Source organism: Gopherus flavomarginatus, chromosome 7 (assembly GCF_025201925.1).
Source record: "Gopherus flavomarginatus isolate rGopFla2 chromosome 7, rGopFla2.mat.asm, whole genome shotgun sequence".
Taxonomy (NCBI): Eukaryota; Metazoa; Chordata; order Testudines; family Testudinidae; genus Gopherus; species Gopherus flavomarginatus.
The window spans coordinates 106,286,180-106,300,588 of record NC_066623.1 but is presented as its reverse complement, the minus strand read 5'-3'; the positions used below and the strand labels follow the sequence as shown (position 1 = coordinate 106,300,588).

General features: G+C 42.3%; 1 protein-coding gene across 2 annotated transcripts in view; it reads right to left on the bottom strand.

Moving 5' to 3' along the window:
* Positions 1-14,158, bottom strand: part of RAB3B (RAB3B, member RAS oncogene family) — a 133,480-nt gene extending 119,322 nt beyond the window's left edge. The window contains exons 1-2 of one of the 2 annotated variants that reach the window (XM_050961686.1): positions 13,989-14,158; positions 6,341-6,419 (exon numbers count right to left, since the gene is read on the bottom strand). In XM_050961686.1, coding sequence (XP_050817643.1) covers positions 6,341-6,361 — 21 coding nt within the window. In that variant the 5' untranslated portion in view covers positions 6,362-6,419; positions 13,989-14,158. The remainder of the gene's footprint in view (positions 1-6,340; positions 6,420-13,988) is intronic. The other variant, XM_050961683.1, reaches the window with a different exon arrangement.
* Positions 14,159-14,409: the final 251 nt, after the last annotated feature.

Below are 14,409 nucleotides of genomic sequence, written 5' to 3'. Positions count from 1 at the left end.
TTCATACACCATACAGAGATGAGTGCTAGTAAAAGAAACTGGCTAGATCATAAAATCAACATCGCTCAAGATCACATACAGCATATAATAGTAAAGGCAAAACTCATTCAGCTCCTGGTGTGTCAAGCTATATTTGTCAGAGTCAATTTCTCCATGCCTGCATCCTACCTTCCTCCCATGCACTGATTAGAGAGGTCATCTGTTAATTGCAACCTAAGTAGGCACTGCATGTTGCTTTTTCCAAGTGTTCACCCAGCTTATACATTCTCACCTGACACGTAAATGAGGGAATCTGTCAGTTGTGTAGAACATCTATAGTAAACTTTTTGGTTATTAATTACATTAAACCAATGTGAATATCATTGAGTGAGTTGTTCTGGGTCACCAGAAAGCATGTCTGCAATTTAGTTATAAGACTTTATATAAATATTAAGTCTCAGAATACCATGTGAGGAAGGTAAGTATTATATACCTCCTTCCATTTCTGAGTGAAGCACAGGAGTACAGAGAGATTAGAAGACTTGATCCTGGTTACATGGCGAGTCAGAGGTGTCCACTATCTGGGGTGGCTCACGACTGAGAGTGCCTATACCTCAGGGCACACTGTCAAAAAACAGGGCAGATACCCCAAATTGGTGCTAGATTCTATAATTAGATTTCACCAACCCAGTAACAAATGTGAACTTCATGGTTGCATTATCAGTTTTACCACAGAGTCACAGACACTCCCCTTAGGCTCTCCAGACTATCTTGCCACCCAGGCAATCTGGATTTAGTGATAAATGGTCACTTACACCAAAAATCACAAAATATTCAGGCAGATAACCCAAGATGCCTCCTAACCAGACATGCCAAACCCATGGAAAAAAAATGCAGAAATTGAGCTTGTTTTTGGCTTAATTGGCTTGTGAGTTGCTTGTTAGCTAGTTTTTGGCTTGTAGCTTGTTACCCGCCCCCTCTTTTGGGGAGGGGTGATCGGCTCCAGGCAAACAGGGGCAAGGGGGAAAGAGAGTCAGGGGTGCGCAGCAGGCCCACCACAGTCCCAGACTGCACACCGGGGGGGGATCTAGTCACAGTGTTGGGGTTCTTAGGGATTAGCTTGTTTTGGCCTGGTTTGAAATGGGATTAGCTTGATTTTTGGCTTCTTGTGAAAGTCGGGGTGCTTATTTACCATGTGAAAGTTGGCAATTTAACTGATGCTAATGGAAAAGAAGCCAGCCCTTCCTGTCATTGCCAAATCTCTGGATATGGAGAAAGTATTGAGTTGGTGGAATTAAATGCCTCTTCATCACACTAAATACATGAATAATGACCTGCGCTGCCTGGCTTTTGAAAGTACTGAGTACCTGCACCTAGGCCCCTACTGGTATTTCAAGAGTTCTGAGCACCCATCTCCTTTTTCCAATGGTCCAATGTAGTGGCTCTGTAGCTGCATGATGATCTCAGGAAGCCCACGGGCCTGACAGGAGCATACCTCTCCCAAACAGTAAAAGCAGAGCACTGGATCACCTAAGCATGCCTCATGCTGTCTGACCTGTGTGACTAGAACTGATTCTCTGTCTCTCCCCCCCTGGCCTCCAAGCACCTACGGTTGCTTAAGGAAGTAGAATGTTGCCGACCAAGAGATGCTGCAATAATTCCAATTTCCAGAAAAATGAGCAGATGAGGAAATGACCCTTCAAAGAGCTGCATGGAAAATCATGATGGAAGTGCCAAAATTGCTGATGAATTTTGCTTAGGAGGACAAAAGCTTAGCAGCTGAACAAATGATAAATAAGATGCTGGCTGCACAGAAAAGCATTTCTATGTCCAGTAGGTGAGATATGAGAGAAGACAGTTGGAAAACACCACATAAGTCAACATAAGTGATAATCCCTTCCCATTGCTAAAATCAAAACTAGTAGGATAAAAATGTGTCCAAGAAATTAGGACCATCGGCAACTGAAAGAAACAGTAGGCCAGGTTCTGATCTCAGTTACACTAGTGCAAGGCTGAATTAGCTCCACTGACTGATGAGGTGTACATACCCCATGCTAGAGCAAAGAGGAGACCTGCCCTGCCCCGCCCCAGAGAATCCACTCTGCCTGCCAATTGGATCAAGAGAATATCTGTCTGATTCAGCAAAGCAGATACTTGGACAGGAAGAGGAAGTGGTCTGGGAGCTCTCAGAGGAAAGGAGAAAGGAAAAAGAATCCTCTCGTTCCTGTTAATGAAGGAACTGAGCAAGGGCCCGATGGACCAACCACTGAGAGGAACCTTGGCTGCACTTTGCTTGAAGAGCCATGCAGATTACATTCACGGCTGCTGGAACAATTTTTATAGTGGGGGTTGCTGAGACACATTGAATCAAACTGTAAACCCTGCATAGAATGGAAACCACTTCAAGCCTGCCACACCCCCAGTTCCAGCACCTATGATTACATTGTCCAATTTCTTGTTTTGCTATGTGTACAAGGACTGAAGGGGCTGCAAGGACAAAGGACCCTTCTGAACAACTGCAGCTGAGGAAAGCCTGGGTCTCCCCAGAAATAGGCTGGAGCCTTAAAAAGACAGCATTGTAATTTGAGGCCAGAGGCTTAAAAAGGGAGTATTACAGTTGGAAGCTGGTGCTAGTAAGAGACAAATATAATTTTCCTTTCTGACAATTTTCCTCCATTTTCTGAACCTGATGCCACAGCCCTGGTCCATCTTGTGTGATGGCCACCTCTTGGCTGATACTAGGGAAAAGCATGAGTCTGGGTTGAGCTAAAGATCCACGCTTAGTAGCTGGCGGCTGTAACAAATCCACATCCTTTGTGGACTGGGCAGAGACACTGACCAGAGGGCTACACTTTGCACCAAAGGAACACTTTTATAAATCTGGGCATCCTGGCTGTTTTTCCATAAACACACCTGATCTTCTCACATAAATGTTTAATTATATGCGTGTGCACGTGCACACACACACACAGCTATATATTTAGAGAAGGAAAGGTCAAAGGAATGTGCCTTCAACTTGGAGTGGAAGGTGGTGAAGTTTGTCTTGATCCTTAGTTCCTTTGGCAGTTTGTCCCACAGTCAAGGAGCAGCTCCTGAGAAAACTGTTTCCCACACAGATGGACTTTACCCTTGTAGTAATTTTCATAGAATATTAGGGTTAGAAGGGACCTCAGGAGGTCATCTAGTCTAACCCCCTGCTCAAAGCAGGACCAATCCCCAAATTTTTACCCCAGTTCCCCAAATGGTCCCCTCAAGGATTGAACTCACAACCCTGGGTTTAGCAGGCCAGTGCTCAAACCACTGAGCTATCCCTTCCCCCCATTGTGCCTGAGAAGCAAAGTTGTTGAAAGTCATACGCCATTGAATATATCATATAAACAAATCAAGAGGTGTGGTCTGTTTGCCCAAACCAGCCACTTCTGTTCAGGTAAAAGCATTATCAGCATGGAGAGCCTATTTTAGAGAAATGCATTAGCAATGGGAAGAGCAAATGCTTTCGTTCTCAAGCTATGATCTACCCATATTATTGTGAAGGTTACTCCTTACGTTGTGTGATACCATATTGTGGAGCCATGATATTTTTAGTATAATGCCCATCACTCAGTGTTATTTCTCCTGTGAATAAAGTACTCAGATAGTCTGAGCCATGCCCAGAATGACGGGTCAAATGAAAAGCTGTGTACAATTAATTGGTGTGGGATGCCATAGTAACTTCTTCCAAGCACAACAACAGGGGAACCCGCAATGACAAAGCACAGACAGCTGCAGCACAAATTATACTCAATCCCAGCTAGGATGGAAGCTGGCATTAAGGAAACATATGTAGTGCCAAGTGCCTTCATTCCCAGTAAGTGAATAGGAATTGCCGTAGTGGTTCATACTAATAATTTCCAGGTGAACTTAGTGCTAGTGAAAAGTTGCAAATGGAAATCTCTGGAGAATTAAATCCTCTATCTTCTATATCAGAAGTTCAGAAAATCCAGTGGCAGTGACAGCTTCCTCACCTCCACCTTACCAATGTGCATTAATCCTCTCTCAGGTCATAGGGTAGTTTTGTCTCTGTGATCCATTCAGTTCATGCCATCTCCATTGAGAGTGCCAGCAACAATGTCAACTATAGTGCTGTTTTTCCCAGCCTGGATGTCCATTCACTGGGAACTGGACTGAAACAGCTATATACATTTCACATAAATCATCGCAGAGACATTAAGCCCACTACTGGTCAGGCTTCATGTGTGTTGTGTCCTGCTCTGCACCAGATCCACAGAATATGCAAGTCTGCTACTGCCCAGCTACAGCGGCTGGCTCTTCAGTTCAATCTATAAAGGCCTGGGTGTTTAGCTCTAGAGATCTCTGGTTCAAGCCCTAATGTCCACCAAAATGGCAGCCATCAGATGGCAACAACTTTCAGTTACTATTGACCCAGATTAGATTTGAACTATCAAGATACAAAGGAAAGATTCTATATCTCAAGTCCCAAATTATTTAGTCCCTCACAAAGTCATATATTATACACACACACACACACACACACACACACACACACACAAGCAACAGCTCTGAACTCACGTTCTTTGGCATACATAGATATTTAGAACCTTTTCATAATGTGGATTAATGTTGTACTGGACATAAACAAAAAAAATTTTTTTTGTTTATTTTCAAATATCTATTGCTGCCTAAAGCAAGTGTGAGACAGCAAAAAGCAATGCAGAAACTGACTGGGGCACCAGGAAAATGCCAGTATTGTGTTTGTCACATGCTCACCCAATCTAATGCCTGGTTTAGAATATCTCCTACACAGAGAAAAGCCAACTTCTGGGGGGACCTGTGATTAAATTCTTTATATGGGTTAATGGGAGTAGAATTCCATATAGCCCCTACTAGTGTACTGCTCTGGAGGATCTATTAGTTTACAGATACTGTAATAATATAAGACTGTTTTAAAAAATCATTTGTAGGGTAGAAAGGTGGTCTGAATGAAAACTGACAAAGTGATGTTCTTCTAAATGTGAAAACAGACAATGAGAAACAATGGATCTGAGAAGTGTGAATTGCCCCCATCTCTCTATGGGATATTGACTCTGAACCATAATGACAAATTAATGTCAACATTGTTAACTGCTTCACCTTTTATCACCCAGATAATTTGCATTTTTATTCTGGCTGGAGATTTCAAAAGACAGAGATGAGAGACGCATATTAGGGCATTCTATACATCTCTTGAGGCCATGCAAAGATTTTACAACAGTATTTTCTCTAGTGCTTTGGCCAGCCTAGTTTTAAGTGTTCTAAGCAATGGAGCCTCCACCCCTCTTCTTGAGAAACTTTCTACAGCCTAATAGATCTGTCACCATTAGCCAGCTATTCCTGTTTTATTCTAGACTAAATTTCCTTTCTTTATATATACTTTTGTCCAAATACTCCTAGTTGCCACTTAGGGCTCAAAGTGAGCCAACAGAGAAGAGGGGAAAAGAAATATGGCTGTCACCAGGGACAGGGAGCCATGATGGGAAGGAGAAAGAGTCAACAGCAGCTATCAAGGGAAGGAACATGGGCATGAGTCGAGTCCTACCATTTTGACTTCTGTGTACCTGTAAATAATGACAAGGAAAGGGTTATATTCAACTGTTAAAGCAGAATCATTTACACTAAAGCAGGAAAACTGAATGCTAGGAAAAAGCCACACCTCTAAGTTCAAGTAGACAATGGATCAAACTGTCAAGGGAGGCTGCATTTCTGACCTCTCTGGAGATATTCAAAACAAGACTATACAAGAAGCTACTGGGGCTACAACAGGAAGTGACTACAAAATAATTTTAATAAAACAATTGGGGAGTGGGGGAGGAAATGGACTACATAACCCAGGAGATTCCTTCCTTTTCCTGGATTTACAAGTCTAATAAAAATCCATGAGAAATGTTATTCCCATGTACCGTAATCACATTTCAAAAGTGAAATCTCTCTACTTGTTTTCCCAAAATCATCCAAAAATTCATCCATGTTATGGACTAGGTATAGTAATTTATTTTTAAAACTTCACATTTAAGTCATTTTTCAGTTATATAAATTTGAGTCTTACGCATCAGAGCAACTGAAAAATAATCTTTTTTAAAATTACTCATTTTTAGGAATAAAGTGCAATCCTAGTCAGATCCTGAATGGCAAATTTCAATCAAAAATGGATTTTTACAGCTCAGGTATGTAACCTAAAGAATAAAGTTCATGATAAAAATAATGCCATTACCTGAAGCACATTTTCCCAAATGATATAATACTTTAAGGGAGACTTAGCAAAAGCAGAAAATATCTGAATTGTTAACAAAATTGGTAATAATTACTGCAAGCAAATGATAGTTACCAATTTAGATCTATAATCCATGAGACAGATGGAGGCTTTGCTGTGAGTGTATGAATCAAGATTGGTCACACTGTCGAACCTGTGATGTAGAAGCAAAAGGATTACAATGTATTTGATAAAGATGAACAAAGAAAATATTATATAAAGAATAAATTAACTGCAATAAATGGACATGTTATACTAGGAAAACACTGCTGTTTAAGGGCCTGAACTTGCTCTCATTGAAGCTAATGGAAAATTTTCCATTGACTTTAAATAAAACAGGAGCAGAGGCTGAATTGTAGACTCTCACACAGATATTCAATTAATATCCATTTAGGGATACCAGGGATAACATGATTAGAGGGAGAATTTATTTTCTGCTGTTTTAACCTATTTGATGACCGAATTGTATATTTTTATGCTGATAGTTCACCTGGACACAGGTTCTAATTTTGTGCATAATGGGGTCTCTACATCACACTTAGTTGTTCCCTATATACATATTCCCCATTTTCCTCAAGATGTTTATTAACCAACGTCAAAGAGAACAAGAGGGGATAAATATCTGACATTAGCTGCTCCTGCAATTCCTGGACATGAAGTTAGAAGAAGGAAGGGTTTTCAAACTCTTCCTTCCCCTGCCTACTCATCCTTACTGCATCAAAAGTTGCCACAGCTAAGTATTGCTGAAAAATTCTTCCTCTTTCAGATCTCTTTAAAAGCAATTTCCAAAATAACACGGTGATTGTCATTTTTTTCAGCCTCAGTCTTGTCCTGACTCTTTGGAATCTAAATTAGATTAATCTAATCTTAAATTATTGTTTTAGAGAAAAAAAGAGGTTCTGTGGAGCAGCTTCAAAATGTAAAACATTAGAGTTACTGGCATAGAATGGAAGCTTAAAAACCACTTACTGGCGTTATTGCAAAAGACAGCACCCCACTTCACTGAGAGATCGTGATTATGGGAAATAACTTTAATATGTGCAATAGGAAGCAATGCGCTCCAATTACTGCATGGGAGTCAGGAGACTTGGGTTTTACCAGCTCTGCCTACAACCTGCTGTGTGACCTTGGCTGAGTCACTTGCACGCTCGGTGCCTCGGTTTCCCAGCTGTACAATAGGAACGTTACCTAGGATCTGTTGTGAAGGGCTTTGATTTCCACAGATGAAGTGTTATATGAGCGCTATGTATTCTATCCCCGAGAATTCTCACACTGACCTTCGGGACAATTTGAAGACTTCAATAACTCAGGCATAGGTTAGGGGTTTGTTATAGAAGTGGATGGGTAGGGTTCTGTGGCCTGCTTTGTGCAGGGGGTCGGACTAGATGATCACATTGGTCCCTTCTGACCCTAGAATCTATGAATCTATGACAAGGCAGTTACGTTACAATGGACCTTTAACCCTTCCCTGAAGTTGCTCCCACCAGTGGGGAGGAAGCGGCTAAGCTAGCCTGCTGTGCTCCTTTGTGGGTGTGAGGTGGGAGCAGGGCCAAAATAAAGCAATCCAGAGCCCTAAGCACACATGATATGGACCCCCTCCCCTCGTGACTAACTCCACTTGTAATGGTGCTGGCAGGAGGGCCCCACCTATCCCAGAGAGATACACTCAGCACCATGAGACCCCTTTCTCTCCCCTAGAAGGAGCAGCAGGGGCTCCTTCCCTACCTAGTGAGGCAGGAGATGGCAGTGGGGATTCTCCGAGTACTTACCCCAGCAGTCAGACTGTGTCTACTTGGCTGAGCATGTTGGTGTCACTAAGCATAACCCTAAGTAACGCGGGAGGGTGGAAGGCCACAAGGGTATGGAGCCTTCCTGGTTTTAGGCCTCAGCAGACAAGAGTCCCTCCACGTTTGAACTTTAATCGACCTAAAAGGCCAGGTGTAACAGCCGTTATCAGTTGCAACAGTTCTAACTGGTCTAAAGCAGAAATAATGAGGCTTGTGCACCTTTAGCAGAAGGACAAGATAACTTGCAGAAGGAAAACTTACTAATGAGCTGCCGCGGCCAAGATTACTTAATGCACCTGCGCTTACGTAACCGCTATAGGGGGAGGAAGGAGGAGGAGGAGCGGGGGGGAAGAAAGAAGAAAGAGAAAAAAAAACGTATAAAAAGGGAAAAGCCGCTTGTGTAGGGGTGCTGGATCTGAGGCATGTCAAGTCTCCCAGTACCGCTTTGAGATCTCAAATAAACTTTGCTTGCTTCTCCACCCTGGTGTGTTTATTGGCGCTACGCACTCTGGGCAATGAACCACTGTTGCTTACCTCTGGCACCCTCCGTGCCTGCAACAAGCGGGCAGGGCCTCCTGCACTTTCCTCTTCCTCTCCCAGAGCCCTATTGGCACTACCTCCCAAAGCAGTGGATCATGGGATTAATACCCCGTTCCGATGTATAGGACAGTTCACACTGCTCAGTTATACTCAGGGCACATTTGAAGGTTTTTCTTCAAAATCATGAGGTCAAGAAACTTTCAATTAAAAAAAAAATTAAAAAAAAAAAAAGACACCGAAAACTGAAATTCTGACCTTGTCATGTGACAGGAGCCTTAGTCATAGGTTTATAGTGCCTGTGCCTTACCCTCCACCCAAGGCTGGATTATCTTTAAAAGAGTAGACTGCTCCCTACCCAGCATTTTCCAGGGGTGGGGATCTAGACTGGAGCTATGTTAGTGTGGCAGCTCCTGGCCTCAGCTATTGCTGTCATGCCAGCAGTGCAGGAGGACCGTCCTTGTTGTCAGACATGTCAAAGGTAGAAATCAGACCTGGAGTTGTATTTCACTTGTTTGCACTGTGAAATATCCAGCTATTGAACAGATTTAATTTATTATTGTTGTTATAATCTAAGGTGAATTTGAGTCAGTTTCACAAATATCCTTTTGTAAGAATCTTTTATTGCTATTCCAAATATACAACTTTTCTTTAGTGGCGTATAATTTGAGAAGTTATATTTTTTTTTGCTGCAGTATCCCAGTCCGATACAGTCACATGTGCTAATCACATTCTCCATCAGCAATGACAACAGAAATCACACAACTTATAAAAAAGTAATTAAGAAATGTGTTTCAAGCAGAGACAAAACCCAAAAATTGCAAAGAATGGACTAATGGGGGATTATTTTTTTATTTGGAATTATCAGGGAGTACTTTTGGCCATCTGATTACTGAAAGGTTGGCCTGTAGGATCTTCCCTCAGGACTTTTGCAGAATGTGTCTCTTCTCTAACACAGTAAGGGTTCCAACATCTTTTGCTACAATCTGAGATCTTCATCACGGAACTGACCTGTAGGATAGCCTGAAAGGCTTTTAAACATATGTCCTATCACTAAGTGCTGCAAAGAAACACTATTAAACTCTCACCCCGTGCACGATCATTGGCCCTTCTGACAGGGAATAATCTTCGGTGGAACAGTTTAGAAGAATGGCTGTTTCTAACACTGAACAGTTTGTACTCAAGGATATGGAACAATGTTCAGTGTATATAGTGAACAGAATCCTCTTAAAATACTACTTCTTCCAGAAGGCATGGAGTTAAACTTTTCACAAAGGCCAATGGGACTTGAATGCTTTTGAAAATTTTACTCTTGAGCAAAAGGCATGTATTTCAAGAGGCCCATCTCTGTTGACCTGCAATTGGAATCCTATGATGTATTAAATGCTAAAAACAAGAACTAAATCCATTTCCATGACATGCTAACCCAGTGCTTTTGAGGTGAACTGTTAATTAGTTTCGTCTTCTGAGATTATAAATGCCTAAGGGTAGGGACTGTGCCTTACTCTATAAACTGATCAGCACTAAAAACAACAAACACAAACATGCAAGGACAATATAATTATACTCCCCTTTTATACAGACTGGGAAACTAGGGCACAGAGAAATTAAAGAACTTGTTGAACGTCATACAGCAAGCCAATGACAGAATGAGAATAGAAGTCCTGACACCTCCCATATTTTATTAGTCCCCAAATACCCCCCCCTGCAAATATAAGGGATGAATAAGTCTCACTGCTTGATGCCAAAGATAAAATATTTCCTGACAGTGGGTGCTGATGACTCAACTCAATTACAGTGAAATAAGCAAGCTTCTGAAAACATGCACTGAATACCCTGGGACTCTGGCCACAGTATACATTTTTACAGGGCAGGGCTGTAGTTTAATACTGGCTCTTCTTGAGAAATGTCCCAAAATATTTAATACCATAATTTCTAAGCCTGAACTATTTAAATAAAAACTGATCAACAGCCTACTTCACAACATGAACAATCAATTGACCTGAATGTTATGAGATCCCACCTAAAATGGCAATTGCTCTGCTACTCAGTACACTGCATATTAACAGGTAGTATTCTACAAGGACCATGATGCCTAAAAGAAAGTATGCCTTGGAAGCACGGGGAGGAACTATGGATGTGTTACCAAGAACTAAAAGCGCCATGTGGCATCATTTCATCACAATTTAATAACAATACATTTTCAAGCAAAGAGTGCAGCACAGCTTTGTCAAGATTACAAGACAAACTTGATTATAAAATTGGATTACCTGCCAATTACATTAATCTGCTTTAAATCATTATTATAAATTGCCTGGGTATAACAGCCTCTTAAAGACAGCGATTAGTCCAAGGTCAGGGTAAATACATATACTGCACCTTACATGGTAATGAGCCTCGATAACTATAAAGAAGAGAAAGGCTTGTTTAATTTCCTGCACATAGAAGTATATAGGTCTGATCTTGCGCCACTGGAATACAGTGGCAAAACTCCCATTTAATTATAGGATGCAGAATCAGGCCTCTGAGCCTAGGGGGTTGAGCCTCCTCCACTCTTATGGAAGTCAGTGGATTTGAGCATATGTAACCCTCCCAAGACATGATCAGTACCTTGCAGAACTGGGCCTTATTTTTTAATTTTCTCCAGAAGAGAACCAGAAAATGTGTTCTAATTTTAGTGTGACATTGCCTTTGATCCTACAGGATAATAATATTGTCATTGGACATCACGTGACAACATGCATGAAAAAACTTGAAAAATAGGAGGTTTGTTGCATTTTGATGAAGGGCATGTCTCTAATACAGGTGATTAGCAGGACTGAGTGAGACAGAAGCTGCACAAGAAAACTGGTAGTTTTCTCAGTTCATTTGCGTAGGCCGGTAGATCATGAAGTGAAGCTTCAGTAGCCACCCCATAGTTAAAGTTGAAGTTGCTTCCCATTATAAACCCAGTTTTCAAACTCAGTTGTCTGGAAATGAACAGTTAAGAGATCCACACTCTTCCTCACTATCTACCAATTCTTCTTCATTCTATCATCCATCCAAGTGTAACTTTCTTCCCTTGTTTGGTTCAGTAACGGAAATATGTTGCTGGATGCCTATTGTTGATTTTTATATATCTATATTAAATGCAAAGATTTTGAACGGAATATAGTTTCAGAGTGCATTTAGCCACAGCAGAGTGCCATACATTTTTTGATCAAATGGTTGGTAGAATAGAAGAATATTTTTATGAATAGAACTGAAATGATGGAATGATTGATCTGATTTGTTTTATACAGTGTGCTGATTACATACTGTTGCAGATTAATGTCCATATATAGAGTTTACAAGTTTGTATTTTTAACAGTATTGTGTAATGGTGGACACACATTTTTGTAGCAAGTAATAATGAATCTTATTAGTGCAACAGTGAGAGAAATGCTATTCCTCTCAAACAGCAAAAATAATTTTACATCTCTTAGTAGTCTGATATGTTTCACTTTTACATTTTTAAAAAATGTTAGGGAGGGGAGTTTAGATTGGACAAGAGAGAAAATCATATGGAATGACAAAAATTGCTGAATGGGATAGCGATTAAGTGATCCCTTAACTGTTTGTTTCCAGACTTTCCAATATCTGCATTTTTTTTAAGTTGCAGAATTTTTGCAGCTAAAGTAGATAAATTTCAGCCTTCACTCTTTTTTCCATTTCAGAATACAATTTTTTTCATTTTGGAATATAAATACACTTTTTTCTACATAACTTTTGAGTTTTTCCCCTTAATACTGTAAGTATTACAGATAGTCCAATCCCACAGTCCCTAATCAGGCAAGATTTCCTCTGAGCTCAATAGAAATTTTGCTTGCAGTAAGGACTACAGGACTAAATATAGAACTCATTAAGCAATATTGTTAAAAAAAATTTCGAGTCATCCTAGCTGTATTTATCCCAATTCATCACTCGCCATTATCCAACGGACTCTTTAAAGAATTATTTTTAATTCAGTACATTGTATTGTGTTACATTATTCCCAGACTACCCTTTGTTTACAATTTATAACTTCAAAAATGCTCACCTGGGTTTTAAACTTGGCACAGAAATTCTCAGCCCAAAGAATGTGTCATTGACACAATGTATGCTGTTAATCCTTCTGGAACCTACTTTCAATCAGCACTGTAACACACTGGGATTGATAACAGGGACATCATCCAGGTGTCCCAAATCTCAGTGCTTATCCATACACATCACAACATCTCTATAGCATGAGTTAAAACAGAAGCACAAGGTAGTGACATTGGCACCCCTGGATTTCCTTTCTCTCCTTCCTTTCCCCATTCTCTCTTTATAACTGTTTCAAATTAAGCAAATTAATTAAAAAATGGGGGGGGGGGAAATCAGGTATATAGTAGAAGGCAAGTAAGCAAGGAAAGTCAGAGTTAGAACAGACACTCCTTTAATTCATCCATTTAGCTCCAAATGGTGCCTCTCTCTCTCTCAAACACACACACACACACACACATTAACGCTGCACAATCCTGAGACCTGGCACCAGATAGCGGGTTTCTAAACTACCTTTCCTTTTGATAAAATAATTCAGACTTTACTCTAAACCCTGCTCAAATGCTACACTCTAGTATTTGTTATTTGCATTAGTAGTAGTACATTTTCACCATATCAAGATAACACCTTCTTTTATAGGAATGGGGCAGTCCCGTATACATCTAATACCTTGACTGCTTTTCTGTTAGGAAAGCATCTAAGTCCAGTGTGGGCACTACCAGACATAAATAATAATAGTACCTGAAGAAGGGGAAATACAGAGGGTCTGTGTTAAAATTAAAAATAGCCCCTAGGAAGAGAGAGCAAGGAGACTATGTAACATCCTTTAAGAACTCTGGAAGTTAAATCACCCTCTTCTCTTCAGCTCTGTTGCCAATAAACACAGCGGCTGCCAGGAGTCACTGGGTTTTTTTGGCCATTCAGTTCAGAAAACGGGCAGTTTCAGCACACAGCGCGTTGGCTGCAGTTCTCCAGGGTCCCAGCACTTCCTGCAGCAGAGAGCCCCAGGGGGCTTCGCACTCTGCAGTTCTGCTTGGGGGCGATGGCAGCTTTGGAAGCCTCTCGCGAGTTGTTGTTTCGGAGGGGCCAGTGTCCCAGGTTTGAAATACACCCAGCACCTCCATGCCATGCCCCAGCCCGCAGGGAGCTGGGCAGTCAGCGCCTTCCTGACCATGCCAAGCTGCCTGTACAGCTGGGAGCTACCTGGGGGAAGGGGGAGTCCAGCCTCGTCTCGCCCCGGGTCTGCGCCCAGAGGAGCGAATGGGAATCTCCAGCACGGGCACCTGCTGCCCGGCGCCCCAAGCTTCGGAGGGGCCGGGGAAAGTTGGAGCAGTCTGGCCAGCCGCGATCGCTCTTACCTTGGGCGCAGAGGGTGCACCCTGAGACAGCGCCGGCTGCAGAGGGCAGCTAGGGGGCAGGAGCACAGGGACCCGGCGGGGCGGAGGCACCAGCCCAAGCGGTGCAGGGCTCCCCGGGACTGCGCGCAGCTGAGCTGAACAGAGGCTTTCAGCGGCTCCAGCTCGGGCCAAGAGCTGGAGCACCTGGGACTGCCCTGAGGGCGGAGCTAGGGGCGCTGGAGGCTGCTGCAGCCGGCTGCCCTCCCCGCTGTGTGCTGGGCGGCCGGTCACCGGCGCTGCTGCTGCTGTTCGGTCCCCCGCGCGGAGCCGTCAGCTGCGCTGCTGCGGGAAACCCAGCCAGAGGGAGCGCGGAGCCCCGTGGCAGCCCGCAGGTACAGCAGGGCCAGACTGCGCTCCTGTGCGCGCACACATCCCGGTAACA